Source organism: Lipophrys pholis (genome assembly GCF_963383615.2).
Source record: "Lipophrys pholis genome assembly, chromosome: 4".
Lineage (NCBI taxonomy): Eukaryota > Metazoa > Chordata > Actinopteri > Blenniiformes > Blenniidae > Lipophrys > Lipophrys pholis.
The window spans coordinates 13726358-13742774 of record NC_137637.1 but is presented as its reverse complement, the minus strand read 5'-3'; the positions used below and the strand labels follow the sequence as shown (position 1 = coordinate 13742774).

The following is a 16417-nucleotide window of genomic DNA, read 5'->3' as shown; positions in this document are numbered from 1 at the left end:
CGGATAGCTAAATCCATTCGCAGCACAGCAGCCTCTGCTTCATAGTCATTAAGAGCGTGTAGAAACATGAAATCATATGTATTTCAGACACAGATGCAAAAGTATGTTTGAAACAACTAGTAATGTGCTGCTGGCAGGCAGCAGCTTGACGGGCCATGAGACAAACAGGAAGTTCTTGAGCCGTAAATCACTGCACATTTGCACCTTGGTCTCGAGCGAGGCCTTTTCCAGCTCCCTCGTCAACACAGTGTGAGCATAGCTCCTGCCAAGTCCGACATGCAAATCTTATTCAACCACACCGGCAGATGCATACTGGACCGTCTTGCAGTTACTTTGCAGTCATGTGGGGGTTTAGCATTACTTTTATGCACAATTTCATCAAAGTGCCTCTTGGCCGTCTGGATATTGTCTTGAGTGTTGTAATTTAACTGCCACTTCCTTGACGACATTCCTGACAGTGGAAATTGCAAGCAACACATTCTTTAGTGTCTTTTGACAGCCTTTCTCTGCAAAATGCTTGATGCATTAATGAAGACAAGTTGGTCCACATTGGTGAACGTTTTTCCAGCGTTTCACCTTTGCGGGGAACAACGCAACAGTAGAATAAACATTTGATGAAAAGATAACATTTTTAATATCACTTTACAAGGAGAGGTTGAAATTAATTTGTAACAAGTCGGTTCCAAGCAGTGTTGACTCATCAGAAAGGTTCATGACTAATGGTCTAAAATAAGAAAGTCACCTAAATACGAAATGGCACACATGCTCACACTTGGTACGCCTCCATATTTCTACTGGTGATTTCAGCACTTCCGCGTTCTCTGGCAGGGTGCAGAGAAGCATTTACACCTCCGACTGGGCCTGGCGCTGCTCGATGAGATCATCTCGTGAGCACCATATGCTTCTCCACCAACCAAACACTCTGCCTAGCCTGAGCCATCTGTCGCAGAGATGCACTTCCCCACCATGGGTATCACCACAAACTGTTTTAAGGACTTCCTTATCTATCTGTGACAAATATTACCCAAGTCCTACGTCATGACGCCATTACTTCAACCTCCGACTGGCCCCTGGGCCAGTGAAAATGACCAGCAAGGTCATTGTTATATTTTGTGTTGCGACATTTGTAATTTCATTCAAAGCTAGACTAAGCTTTGCCATCAATCTAGGGTCCAACTGAACCATTGGAACCCCCCCCCAAAAAAAAATAATACAATAACACAACTCCACTTAGAGTCTCGAAACATTGAATTCACAGATATGGGAAGAGGACGGAGTACCTATCAAGCTCAAGACCTTGTTATTGTGGGGTAACAGTCCCATCCACTGTCTCGATGTGCAGTGTGTCTCCTGCTTTGGATCAATTAACTATAGAGTTGGTCAAAGATCAAAACAGAGAACAGATGTAGAGATAAGGGTCCATATCAATTTGCATCAGTAAGAGACATCAAACAGTAAAGACTGTGGGTTTTCTTTACATGATGCATCAATTATACACCGAGGCACAGATAGAGCATGCAAACTCAACACAGAAAACTCCCGGCCCTGGAATCCAACATAAGTTCTCCTGCTGAGAGGTGCCAGTATTAACCACTAACTGTCCACGCTGCCCTCCTTGTCTTTTTTAAACCAAAAGATGATTACTTCATGTCAGCAAATATCCCATAGTCAGAATTTCACACACATCTAATACAGAACATGCAAACTCTTCTCATATATAGGCCTTCTCATGGAGTTGACTGAAGCAGCTTACTGAAGGTCTAGAAATTCAAAGTTCAAAGAACTTGACGGAGACAGTTGAGAATGCACTTTATGTCTAACACCTTCAACTGGTTGAAATGTCAACAAAAATGCACTCAAGGAAAAGTGAAGTCAAAAGAGGGTCTTAGAAATAGATTTTTGTCACACATTTGCTTGATTTCAATGAGCAGAAGGGTACAAAAGCTATCCCTCCATTCATGTGCAACCGAGATGGTAAACGGGTCCGCTGGTGCAGGCATGATGGTATGGGTTCTTGTACAAACACAGAGTACTCATGAAGGTGTTTGTTGTGAGAAATAAAAATCTGTATCTGTTGAATAAAACTCTCGCCCAACGTCAAGACTTGAAGTAAGGGAAATGTTCTGCTTTGCCATTGTGTAGCGGCTCATAATACAAGGAAGAACTGCACAGGTAGATGTGAGACTGCATTCCTGTAAAGATCAGCAAAATATGAGATGCAAATACCGTGCAGTGAGAGAAGGAAATCAAACCTAAATGGAAATAGCTCCAAGAAGTTATGGCTGGACATATTTTGGATTCAGCATGACGGGAATAAATAAAGTGGAACAAGACAGGAAAATGTGTTCCCTTTTGTATAAAAGTGATGCGTTTTCAGTCGAAAATATGTTTACATCAGCGATGCAGTAATGCATGGTGCTCGCTCACCAACAGAAGAAACCGCTAGTTTAGTGTCTTGCCCTGGGACAACTGGTCAGTCGGAGATGGGAGTTGAACTACTGACCTTAGGATTCTGCTTTTAATCCCTTAATTCTACATAGGTGAGTTAAAAAATAATATCACGCTAAACCCCTCAAGTATATATCCATCGTGAAAGCTTTTTAATCTCAAATCTTAGACTGTGTTGTTTGCTTTAACCCCTTCGCTTCTACTGGAGCAAAAAGAGCAAATCAGTCCTTGTTCCACTGAATCATTTCCAGCTTCGTTTGGGGTGGCCCCGTCTTTTTAGGCCCTGCGAGTTCCAAGGCCGCACTTGTCTTGTCACCCAGCCCTTGGGTTTCCTGACGGTGTGCCCGATCTACCTCCACCTGGTGTCCTGGTTGGTAATCTCACATGGATCTTCATCCCGGATGATCAAAGGTCATCGGATCCCAAAGATGGAACGCCAGGCCGTGTTAGCTCATCGTGAATTTGTTGTGAATTACTAAGAATCACTTTAGAGTCAATCTATAACATGAATTGAATAGCTTTCAAATAATATGGTAGTACGAAAGGCCCCGTAAAACAATATCCGTGTGGTTATTGATTTTTGTCTGTATATAATTTCCAGGAAAAACACTTCAAGAGAGGAAGAGGCAGGTTTCAGCTTTTATTGCCCATTCCATTGGCCACCCATGCAATATGTACATTTCACACCTCTATCAGTTTGATTAAATAGCAAAATCTAAACCAGTTTTTTTTCGTATCAAGAATGAGGAATTCCTCTCGAGTGCATGATCAAGTTTCAACACTATAAGTCTTCGGACGATTGACACTATTTAACAGGAAGAGAAAAGAAGGAAATTCCATGCAGTTGGTCGTTGACTCCTGAAACCTCGTGATGTCGTTCCACGCATTTATGGCAGCTAATAAAACCTGCTGTTCTCTGAAAACTCACACAAACAGTTGGTTAAGGGTCCATGAAACCACAATAAGTGCTTTTCTTTTTCCATCGTGTCTGCTGAACATTTTATTGTATCTTCTCAATGCCAAACACTGTATAAAACACCACTGCTTTTGTGTGTTGACTCCTTCTATGCAAGACGTGCTGCGCAGTACGACTTCACAAATCAAACAGATTTTAAAACCCTGCCACGGGCTTCTGTGGCACATTAGCATCACTCATGCCTCAGTTCTCCTCAGCTTTTTTTATGTCATTGTGTCCCAACACTTGCTCAGCGATAGAGCCATCGTCTGGATAATACTGGCCCTAAATTGCATGTTTTATTAAGGCTATTCCACACTTCATTGAGCAGTGCATTCGTAAGGAGCAATGCAATGATATTTTCTCCCTATTATTTTCCCTCTGTGTGTCTTTTTTCTTTTTTTCTTTCTGTGCACTGCAGTTCAGTTCCAGTTTTTTGTCTACCTGGATTTGGATAACAGTGTTGTGTAAGACCCCGGTCCTTTAGTCATCAAAATCTATTATACTCCACTCACTGTGTGAGATGCCTTCCCCGTCTTAGCAATGAAAAATGTTTGGACAGATCTAGTAGTTTAATGGTGTTGAATAACAAAAGGAGAAGAAGTACAGTCACAGCACTATGTTGCACATTTTTCACACATGGCGCCGGCTGCTGTTTCATCAAGGGACAGAAAAATGCACGTTACTGTCAAACATGTTTAAAACATGGGACATGTGCAGACCTCTCCTCGCTGCGAGTCTCCGCCCTTCTCATTCATGCCGTCCCCACTGGAGCTGCCTTGTGCACTTCAACATTTCAAGCGCCTTTTAAGACCACTTTCATCTTTCTTCTTCAGAAAATGAAGCCGAGTCTCTGGCGAGAAGCGCTGACAGTAGCAGTTAGTACTGAGCGGCGTCTCCTCAGCCGCGGCCCTTCTCGCTTCTGTCTCCCTCTGAAGTGGCGGCAGATAAGACGAACCCTCTCAGAAGTATGTTTCTGTGCATATATAGACCAGCTGGAGACTGTGTCACGTCCGCCTCTCATTGGTCCGCTGGACAGAGGACACACAAGCAGCTGCTCATCAAGCGAGGTAACTGATCATACAAATGGGTTCTTGAACTTCAAAAGATTACGCGGCCATAGTCTTGATGGATGTTGCACTTGTACCGGTGCCATCTTTACACTCTCACTGCCAGCCAAAACCATTTCCATCAGAGTGTGGTTCCCATTGCCACTGCGAATGTTTCCAGGGTAAACACAATGGCTGCCCGGCTGTGACATCATGAGTGATGAGTGAAGCTGTGCACAAATGACTTTATTCTCTGTGCTCTGCGGGGGAGGGAACAAATGTATTCAAGGTCAAAGGGGTCAACTCTCTTCATTTTGAAATTGTTATTCTTTAACTTTTTACTAGAAGCCCTTGATGCGACACTCTTTTAGTCTTCAAAAGGAATTCCTTGTTGTTAGTTTTCATGTTTGCGCACATTTTGTTTGCTTCAAGTCTACATTAAAGGTTGCTACTCTTGTATATATTGTGGGGATACTCAGTGAGTCATTCATTCATTTATATGTGAGCATGCCGGGCCATGAGTTGCCACTGTTGTTGTAATGAAACCACATACACATGCGCTCAGAGAATCTTTTAACTATAAACTCTTAACGTTGAAGCTACCAAGTCCCAGAAAAATATGAACGGGGATTCATGACACTGTGGAGGCCGCCATTGTTGTTAGTGTTGATCGACTTGCATGTGTACAACAACTAATTACTGTGGTCGTGGTACGCATGCGCATGAGTTTACAAGTTCCACCTTGCAAATTGTTTTGAAAAGTATTCAGTGGCTCTGAGCACCGTTGTGTAAATGGAACCCTGCAACACAACCAAAGAACCAAAGTTTTTCGTTTTCCTTTGAAAAAGTAACCTTTACGATAAGATCTTTCAGCAATTATTTGAAATAGAGTCTACATTAAAGAAAATCCCTTGTCACATTGAGTGATTATCAAATGGAATTTGCTGTCTGCTTTTAACCCCTCCCTGAGGAGCAGAAGACGGTCGCTGTGCTGTGCTGTGCTGGGGGGAGCGTCTCAGCAGGGACAAGGGCCGAGCTCGGGGACCCATAGTAGTTACCTGTGGGGACAGACTGCAGCCATCTGTGACGGGACTAAACATCCTCCTTGCCTTCTATTTCTGCGTTTGCTCTTGCGCTCGTCCAAATGAAGGGTATCCATAATTTAAAGCAGGGAAGCTGAAACCTCTAACATAACAAGAACCAAGAGAGAATTGAGTTTATTTTTGATTGAATTCACAATTTCTGTTGACTCACATTAGATAGAATGCATTTGGTTCAACTGTAAAGGACTGCATATGAACACACCCTGAAATGCCTTCTCTTTTCACAATAATTTGTGGTGACTGTAAATATGTTGTATGCGAATTACATTGATAAATTTAAATCCATTAACAATGTTACTGTTGTTTACATGGCCGTGGAGTTTGGAGCGAGCATTATGTTAATACTGTCTCCTTCAATGAGTCGGGGTTCATTTACAAAGCTATTAACTGGTAATATCAAAACAACATTTCTCTTATGTGTTGTACTCGCACATTCACACCTTCTTCCCTTTAGCTTTAGTCTTTATTATTTTCAGCCCCCTTGTGTTTTCACCGCTTGCCCTTATTCTTTACCTCTATTTGTTGTTTTTCTTTGTGGCTCCAATGTAACTCCATTCTTCATCCCCTATTTACACTCACCCACCTGTAAAATCGATTTTGTACAAAATGGCTTCTTTGATTATGTGACAGTACAGCTGAAATGATGAACTGATTTTAAGTATATTCATTAGTCTCTTTTCAAACCTAATATCTAAATATCTTTAGATTGCCAGTCATCTCTCTGCACAAACTTGCAGCTGAGACTTCAACAAATCAACAAAACAAGTCCGAAACAAAGGTCTTCACGATATTAGCGAAAGTGATATTTTTGTAGTTTGTTAGTTCCACATTGCGGCGGGTCAATAAACAAGCGTGGGGTGTTAACTTGAGTGAGCTGCGGGTGTCTTTGACACATCACCCCATCACAGCAGGTTTCCCCGCTGATGGACAGAACAGCTCCTTTCCCTCAGTGCTGCTGGTCTTTCACTTTAAAAGACAGATGTTAACCTGCAGTTTTTCTGCCTCGACTACTTGCCGGGAGCGCTCCTATTGCACGCAACGAGGAGATAAGATGGAAGTGGGCTGGTGTGAAACTAAAGGTTATTAACGCAACTGGCACCGGCTCACCGAGATGCAGGAAACGCCAGCAAACTCCTTGTAGGCTTCGTAATAACTGTGAAAACACGTTGGGGCTTTTGAGAATCTGCAAACAAATATATTAGAAGTCAAACACCGACGAGCATGCCAGCCCAGGCACACATTGCTCTGCCCTCTCCAAGGGCCTGTTGTTGTCCCTCACATTTGCTGTTTCTTAGGTGCTCTTTTAGTAAGAGAAAGCAAGGCATCTGAAATTGTCTTAACAGCTGTAAATAGGCTTTGCGGGGTAAAGCAGCCTGTCTCTCAAAGAGCTGATTTCTATAAGCAGCTTAGTGTTTCCACCTCCTCATTACGCACCCTAACCTATTCATGCTGTGGGTGAGATGCGGACTTATTTCCCACACATCCCCTCCATCGTATTAGCATGATACTAAGTGAACATGTTTGCCTAGTGTTTTTGCTGTCGGGTGCTCCATGATATAGGGGTATCCGTTAAGTGCATGAGCTACAGTTGAGTGCCAGGTCGGGTTAGAAATCGCGCTTGTGGAGTGAAATGCGCAAACACCATCATGCTTTGTTGCACCGAGCACCGGCCATTAGACATCCTTCATTTCGCATCAGTGGAAATGGCCTCGGAAGTCGTCCTCCTGCCTGCTAATGCATCAGCGGCAGCAGCAGATGTTGGGAGCTTTCTCAATGCTTTTTTTTCTCCCCCCTGGTATTGTTCATGCTGAACTGATGGAAACTGTTCAGGCAATAATGAGAAGTAACTTGTTTTATGTAGACTCTTATTTTCAACATTTTCACAATATTTCTTGTCTGTTACCGGGGTTTTTCTAGTTAGGTGGCTCACGATGTGGCCCGACAGAAGAAAACGACGGCGTGAGATGCTTCGTTCAGAGACAAATGAGTCTCCTGGTGGATATGCCGCGGTGGTCATTTAGCACCAGTTGCTCCACAACACCATTATCACGCCGTCACCTCTCCGGATGCACGGCAAAGAAAAAAAAGTCTCAGCCAGGGGTTTGAACTTCACCTCTCTGTCACCGAGAGGCGATCGAGGCCGTCTCAGGTTGTCATTAGAGGTGCTGTCGATGTCTAAAAGTAGGTGGACTTGTCCTCTAATGAGGACTCAGCTGTCATGCTGACAGTGACTGGAGGAGGTGTCACACAAAGGTGCCTCTGTTGCTGTGGGACACTCGTGTTCTCCCCCCATGGAGGAGCACTGAGATGGTATCATTAGATGCAGAGACGAACGCGGGGGCAGCGAGGCAGTAATGATGAATTAAGTTGTAAAGAGTAAAGCCGTCGAAATGGATTTGTTATTTTGGAGTTTGTGGGGCCAAAATGTATTTGTCTCCTGCTGTATGTCTGATAGAGATGCTAGTAGCAAGAGGGAGTTGGAGAACCTGGTGAAGATTCAGTGGTCAACCAAACAAACATTTTCATCTTCAACATATAAGATTTAAAAAGTCATTTCATGTCAAGCCAAATGCAAAATTTAGTGTTTTGAATGGTTTTGGAAGTAAATTGTGCCCAAAGAGGTTGGTTATTGGTGGAATCGAAACCAATTTATTTATCGTATGCAGCTTATTTCAGGCACTCTGGTGAGCTGATGAGTGTCAAGGGTCTTGCTCATGGACCCACAATGGTGACCTGTCCGCTGTGGGAATCAAACCTGCAAACTTCAGATCCCAAGTCCATTTCTCCAGCCACCACTGCCCCCAAAACCAATGGAGGCAGCTGCCTTCCAAGGTGCTCAATCCATCCAATGAACGCAGTTTTGGGGTTCAGTGTCTTGCTAAAGGACCGTTTGACATGTGGACAGTGGGAGATGGGGAAATTCCTGCAACATTCCAATCGAGAGACGACCGCCCTACCACTCTTCCACAGCCGGACCCAAAAGCTAAAGCTTTGGTTTTAACAAGATTTGAGTAGCAACAGGACTTTGAAGAGCCCGGTTAAGATTTTCAACCTCAACCACAATAAACTGAAAATCTTTTCAGATGTGCAATGTTATCGTGTCTTAAGTTACGAGTCCAGATTTCAAATCAGGACTCTTAAAAACAGGCCCAGGGGTGTTAACAATATCCATGTGTGTTGCAAAGACACAACACAACACAACACAACACAACACAACACAACACAACACAACACAGATGATAAGCACTGAACAGCTGATGGCACCAAATCCAAATACTGAGGTTGAGTTGCACCCTGAAAAGCAAATGGTCAAGATGAATCTTAAAAGATTCACTCCGGCAAAGAAGAGATTTCAGATTGCAATTTTTAATGATTAAATTCTGAATATATTCACAAGTTGCACTACAAAAACAAAAAATTGTAAGATGTCATCATTTATTGGTTATACCCCCACACACACACACACACACACACACACACACACACACACACACACACCAACCATCAGACAGTATTTATAGACGCACACAGGGACAGTGTGAAGACGTTGACAGTAAAATTGGAGGCGTTTACACATTGATTTTGATTGAAACTTGTTCATCGATCGTTACACTCAGACATCCGTTCTGACTCGGACGTTATTCCCACGATTGCTTTGGAAAGCCCAGCGAGTCATTTATGATTTATTGTTGACTTTTCAACCTCAACCAAACAGACAACTTTCTTTTTGTAAAATCTTTAAGATTTCAAGGGCCGTTGCATGTCAAGCTAAATGCATAACCTAAGGTCCTGGAGGTTTTATTTTTCCTAACCTTTCTTTCGGTTTACCTGCCTTCACCGCAAGAAAAAGAGGACCATTCTTGCTCTGACCTTTTCACAGTCTGGTAGAAAATGAAAATGTAAAAGTTTATGGAATGCTTCCCTTGTTCAAGATTAGCCCAGCAAAACTGCTGTGGTGAAACAAAATCATCACTCTGGGGGCCTCGACCCAGTCTGCAGACTGGCCCTTGTGTATGTGTGATTAAAGTGCTCGTAAGGCTATGGCAGTGAATAATCAACAGCAAGTGTTGGCCTGATTTGACTTTACAGGTGAAATGAAGACAAACAAATGTTCAATATTCTAAAAAAAAAAAAAAAAAAAATATATATATATAATGTTTTTGAAGCCATTGATTAAGTAAGTTATGGTTTCCCTTCTCCCAATATTAGCAAACCATTATTGAAACACACCAGCAAGCCCTATAACTAAGTCACTCACAGGCTATACTAACACACTAACGCTGTTTCCAATATGCTGTTGACAACATAATTGAAGTTATTAAAAGACCTTTTACGTTCCACTTTATCGAAGCAAATGGTAGCACAGAATTTTGCCTTTATTTTTCCCACTTAAAGAACGAAGAACTTTATCGCGAGAAACAACTGTGTAATTACATAATGTACATATGGTGTTAGCGTGACGGTCTTTCTTCTTTTTTTAAAAGAAGACCTTTCTTTGTGACACCAATCAACACTCTCCAGCACCGTAATGAGGAGCTATACCATCAAACTGTGATAGTTGAAAGGTGTTCGTTTCTCTACTTTTACTTTGGTGTTAATCGTTTCACGCATAGTCAGCTGAAACTCGTAGTAGTGTTTGTTGGTATGCTGCATACTTTTTGTCCCCCCCCCCCCCCCCCCACTCCCAAGAGTTTGATTAGTCGTTTCCGTTTAGCCGCCACATTACTTTCATTACGACTCACATGGATGCTGGGCAGGGCCACCCTGATCGCTTTCTCTCTCCTTGCAGATGGTGGCCTCATCTTACTCTATCTGTATTGGCGCGCATCCTGCGTCTGTCCCTCCACAGCCAGCACTCCCCCCATGGCACAGCCTTGAAGGGCTTAATTAAATATTAGGACAAAGCTAACTGTGCTGCTGGCCGCCCGTAGGCTACATAGAAAGAAAGGGGGGGGGGGGGGGGGATAAAAGGCGATAGGTCTTTCAAAAGTGCACAGTAAGAGAGGGTTGAGAGAGACACTGTGCAATAAGAAACATCCTCTTCTCCAGCTGCTGTCACTGGCAAGCAGACTTGGAGTTGATTTGCACTCATTACAGGAAAATGAGCAAGGCCTGAGGACGATGACCGCATTACTCAGATTGCATGTGAACTGATTGGAGATGTTGTGCGATGTTAATCTCCTCCCCTGTGTCCCCAAGAAAAAGGAAAATAAATGGAGATGAAAATCTTGCTCCACATTCCCCGCGATGGGCCGCAAATGATACGAATGTAAGTGGAGAGCTGATTATGCAACACGGTCTCCCACCCCTCCCCTCCGGGGAAAAAGGAATCCGACCAATAACCCAGCCGCTTCCGGCAAGAGGTATTTCTAATTACTGTGGTTGCGGTGAAGAAATGATCAATTTATCTAGTACATTTATGCTCTGCGTGTTTGCGTACCAGGTAATGAAAACATACATACGAGGGAACATCTTTGACAGAATGTATAATGTATGGCCGTCTGATAGAAACACACATCTGAGTCACCCTTCATTAGTGTGACCTCTCAGTTTACAGATTTAATATTGCCTTTTCTTCCGCTGTGTGAATACGTAGCGCTACGATACTGCTCGCCGATGTCTTTACTGATTAACTTCAGGCATGTGCCCTTCTTTCCCCTTGCTCTTCTGGGAGTCTCGGTTGAACATAAAAGCACGACTTGTCTCTGATTTCTTTTTCTTTTTTTTCTTTTTTTTTTTTAACATACACCTGTTCCTTTTCTTGCCAGACCCTCGCTCTGTTTCACACTCATTACGAACCAACCTTTTGTCTGTGTTAGAGGCCATCTCATGTCTGTCATACTACCAGATAATGGTCGCCCTGCTCTTTACCATGCACCGTGTTCACCCTGATCTTTGAGGACATCATTATCCTCTCCATGTATTTCAACCAAGACTGCTGTTGGAGTGTTAACCTGAGGATTTGTTACGGTATTTCATTCCTTTTTTATTTATGGTTATGTGTGGGTATGTTCTTCATGCAGAATATGAGACGCCGTTTGGTTCCATTTTGTTTCAGCTCAGTTTAGAAAATAAAAAAAAAAAAATTTTAAGTAGTGCCAATTACAAAAAGTCAACCACAGCACTAAATGTTTAGATGAAACATGAAGGGTTAAAAAGTGCCGCGTAGGCATGTGTGGAGGGGAAAATAACTCCCTTTTAACAAGAAGAAACCTCCAGGAAAGCTACTATCAGATTGAAACTGTTTCGACCCTTCAGGGTTAGAGGATAGTGAAGTGAGGAAAAAAACAACAACAGGACAAAGAACAAAAATCAACATGTTGCTGACTGATGGGCGCAGACGCCACAGATCAGAACCTTTTTCTCCGTAGACAGAGAGAGGAGAGTACAGACTACCAAGGAGAGATGCATAAAGTTAATGACGTGCAATACTGACATGAAAATGCAAAGAGCAGAGTTTTTCAAAGTGTGGGAGGATGACCCACTGCTTACAGAGCTTTTATTGCATCGTTTCAGCTTCCAGTCTGACTCTTGGCATCCACAGGCAATGAAAAGCACAACTTTTTGAAGGCTATTAGATGCCTTTTAGTTTTTATAGTCTGTAACTGTTGGAACTGTTGTTACTTATAGGCCCGGTTTGCATGACAGCTAAACACATCGGTTTTGCATTTTCGTTTCAGAAAAGCTTTGCGTTTACACTGCAACATTTTGGAATGCTTCGACTCTGTGTAGACGCTTGAACATGCAACTTTTCTGAAACGCTGCTACTGTCTTGTGCACCACGGTCGCAGAAAACCATACTTCTACACATGTGCCAATAGATGGACAATAACAACCATGGAGGCTTCAAGAGTGTCATGACTCCCAGTCCATAGTCTCCTGGGACTTGGGAGTTTTGTAGTTGGGTCACTGTAATAGCAATCCAACATTGCCATCTGTCCACTAGAATGTCTGTGTACTCGTCATTGTGAATGTTTATAGCGTGTGATGTTCTATTGCAAAAACAAGCGGCGCCAACTCGTGGCCTGGTATGCTAACTACATCGTTTTCAGCGTTTCTGCCGTTTCCATGTAAACGGACATCGTTTTCATTTGCTGTGTGAACGCAAAACTTTTCTGAAACGACAAAAAACCAACCCTTTTCTTGTTTTCACTTTGTTGTCGTGTAAAGCACAAGCGAGAGGCCTAATTTCAACCAATAATATCATCTGCTCTTATTGTTTGTTTTTTCGCTTTCTCTTATCAACAAACTGCTTCACATTCATAATGCTGATATTGCTGCAATACTTGGTTATGTGCTACACGATAAGCAGGTTTGTTATCAATTACTCATACAGCAGGAATGAACCCGCTTTGTTTTTATCCCATTAACTTCCTTAAGATGTCAAACGCAAGGTTAATATATTTAATATGGCTTTGCTTCAAAGCCATATCTTGTACGTCTAAAGTCGTTATCTGTGTCGATTCTGTCACCTTAACTCACACCCCAGCGACAACGTCTCCCTGTTGGGGCCATGTCTTTGTTCTTAAACTGGTTTCTTTTTCTTTTCTTTTCTTTTTTTTTTTTTTATTACCATTTCTCAAAGCAAAAGTCATTTCCTGTACGTCTGTCCTCCTCGCTGCCGCACATGCCCGCAGGACACTCTTTCTCATCTTGCTTTGAACTCTTTTTAATTTTGCAGGGTAGTAGTTTTTTTATTAACATATTTATTCATTTAGAGCGCCTCTCAAAACCCTTTGCATACGAGCGCACCTTTATTCTCCCCGTCTCTTTTTCTCCTGCTCAGCCCTTAACTCTCCACACACAACAGGCCTCACTAATGCAGTGTTAGTTTAATCCCCGCCACCCTGTCAGAGGCTATTTTCTCTGGGTCCTTCTCCTACTGCAGGCAGCATTTTCAAGGCTCTTTTGGCTCACCAGCTTCGAAATGTTCGCCACTCTCTTTGTAGAGCTCAGTTTCTTAGAAGCAGTCCAGGAAGCAGCTTTTCTCCAGCTCCAAGGTCAATTTGTCTTTGGAGCCGTTGCAGATCATCCCCGTCTACTCTCCCAACCACATACTTGATGACGCCCCGATGGCAGCCACCTGTCAATAGTTGAAATTCCTCACCTAGATATTAATAACGTAGTCAGAGGCCATATTTCACCAAGTGTCCTTGCTCCATTTGAATAGAGTGCGATTGTGGGCAAGATACTGAGCAGGCGGCTGAGGGGTCTCCTCCTGATGTGTGAGTTCTTGCAAGATGACAATGATGGTGATGGGGAGGCAGGGCGGTTATATAATGGTGGCAAGGTCATGTTAAGGTTCCCAACAGTAAGGCAGCTTGCTTTATCTGTCTTCATCCACAGAGGTTTTTGTTGAATGCGACTCGAAATAATACAAACAGTTGTTATTAAAATGTGTTCTGGTGTTCAGGTTTTCATGTATAATTCTTTGGTCAAGGATTAAATTCTTCCTTTTTTTTTTAACAATAGAATCACTGGATTTTATTGCAATGCTTCATTACCAACAAGGCAAAATGGTTTACTAATTTGTCAGATATTGAAAAAATGTCTATATGTCCACAAAGAAAAGCTCGTATCCAATGGTGTTTTTTTTTTTTTTAAAGAAACAGTGGCATGTAATACGACTCTATTCGTGAAAATCCATCTAAAGTATTTGGTGAATGTCATACAATTTTGGTATAATTTCTCAGTTGGCAATATTTGCCTCGTCATGACCCGCTCTACTCTGCCTCCGATTGGCTCATCAGCCCTCATGCTGCACGGTAAACCGAGATTAACCAATCAAGTCAGTGAATACAGTGAGTACAAGCCAACTAGAGACGTCATCATCCTAGAAGTAAAAAGAAAAGGGGGCAATCTGACTTGTAGATACCTGCTGGTAGACTTAAAACACCCACATATACTCTGGACTACACTATTAGTTGTACCTAATTCAGGACAGACAGTGATGGCTCCTTAAAAATGCCCGTTACCTTTGAAATTAGATTGTATCGGAATGACTTGAGGGCTTTTGCACTTTCTTTGGGAAATGAAAAATATTCAACTTTAGTTTTTGTTCAGCTTTGGAAAAACTGAGCTCTGAATAATAGTAATTTGTTTGTTTCAATTATGAATTTATTGTCTTGTGTTTTTTTAGTTTTTTTTTTTAATGTGGTGTATGTGAGTTATGCTGGTGTCAAGTGTGTGTCAGCAGCAGGTCCTAGAAGGCAGGTAGGGATATACACATGATGTTATGACCCTGGCTTAGGGTGCTAAAATGAGACGCAACATGAATACCAAATGGAATATTGGTTTAACATAAAGTTATCTAAATATATTGAATGCAATGCATTGGAAGTAATATAATTTTAAAGCTTTCAAATTTACTACAATCATTGATCTTTTATTTAGGATTATTAGTTTTTTTTCTCTTTTCTCAAAGCTGTCACACAACATGCAAACATGATTAGAAAAAAAAATTTGGTGCATTTTCTTTACGTGTATTTGCACTCAGACCTTCAGCAAAAATGTTATGGTGGCTCAAACTAATGTCAAGAATGTTTTTAGTAGAATTCCAATTATTGTGGATATTTCATTTGGCATAGGATTATTGTACAAGCACCATTTCATGTTCACGTGTCAGAACGTACTGATTATACTGTACATTCTTGACCGCTTTGTGTTTGATCCCCTGACCTTCTATTTGAGACGGTCAAGTCCAATCCCAAACTGTTTGATAGTCTCAATCTTGAGCAAAGAAAACACTTAACTAAGCCGCTAAGCACATTAAATGCTATAGCTAATAAAACGGAGCATGGCGGTGTCGCCACTACTTGTTGTGTGCTTTTCATCCCAAGCCACAGATATACAGTTTTACTAACTCGTAAGGATGACTGGTACGTGCTAATTAGCACTGATATGAAATTTCTATGTGGATGGCATTCCTGGTCAGGAGCACAAAGTGTTTCCCTCCGTCACTGATTCGTATTCCTGTCACATGCCACTGTTTTGTTTTCCTCTTCTGTTCTTCGTTCAATCAGATGGACAAATGTGGCAGACTCAAGGGGGGGGGGCAATCAAAGTGTGGAGCCTATGTCTTAAGTGCTCTGTTTAATGTTCCTGTTCTGTCTGTGTCCCGTCCCCCCCCCCCCCCCCCACACACACACACTACACCACCATGTCCCTGTCTGTCCGTCTGTCTCTCAGATGCCAAGGAGATTGTGTTGAAAGCTCAGATTCTCGCTGGTGGCAGAGGCAAAGGTGTGTTCGACAGTGGCCTTAAAGGTGGAGTGCACTTAACTAAGGAGTAAGTATGCCCCCGTATGTGCGTTTCCACGCTGCGCGCTACTGTAGGTGATAGATTCATGTTATTTTTTTCCAGCGACAGTGGCTTTTATGGCGAGGAGGCTCAAAAAGCTCTCAGAAGATGCTCCCTCGACACCAACACACAGTCAGGATTACTTGTGCCGCAAATAAATGTTTTTCTTCATTTCTTTCGGTCTCTTGTTTTCGAACAACTCCCCTCAATTAAATGTAAAAAAAGAGAAAAGGATTTTAAGGTCGGCTAAAGCATAATGCACCTCACACAGAGTGTTTGTCTCTCAGGTTGATTAGTTTTGTGCCACTGCTGTGGGTTATTTTGTTCCAGCTTAGAGTTACAAAGTGTGATGCGCGTATTCTTCCAATGAGGGCTCACGCCGAAACCTTTTGCATTTTTCAAAAGGCTAAACAACAACTTGAAAGAGCTTTTCTTCGCTCACCCACTGCATCGCCTTCAACCAAGCTTCCATGTACCCAGAAAGTGCTGTCTTCTTAGGAGAAAAAAAAGGTACCAGCTACTTACTGCTGCCTTAAAGGAACACAAAAAGTGATTTATGACA

The 16417-nt window shown here is 42.4% G+C and overlaps 1 protein-coding gene across 1 annotated transcript in view; it reads left to right on the top strand.

Annotated features, from left to right (window-relative positions):
* Positions 1-16417, top strand: part of suclg2 (succinate-CoA ligase GDP-forming subunit beta) — a 121185-nt gene that overhangs the window by 33816 nt on the left and 70952 nt on the right. The window contains exon 3 of the mRNA XM_080460891.1: positions 15744-15843. Coding sequence (XP_080317017.1) covers positions 15744-15843 — 100 coding nt within the window. The remainder of the gene's footprint in view (positions 1-15743; positions 15844-16417) is intronic.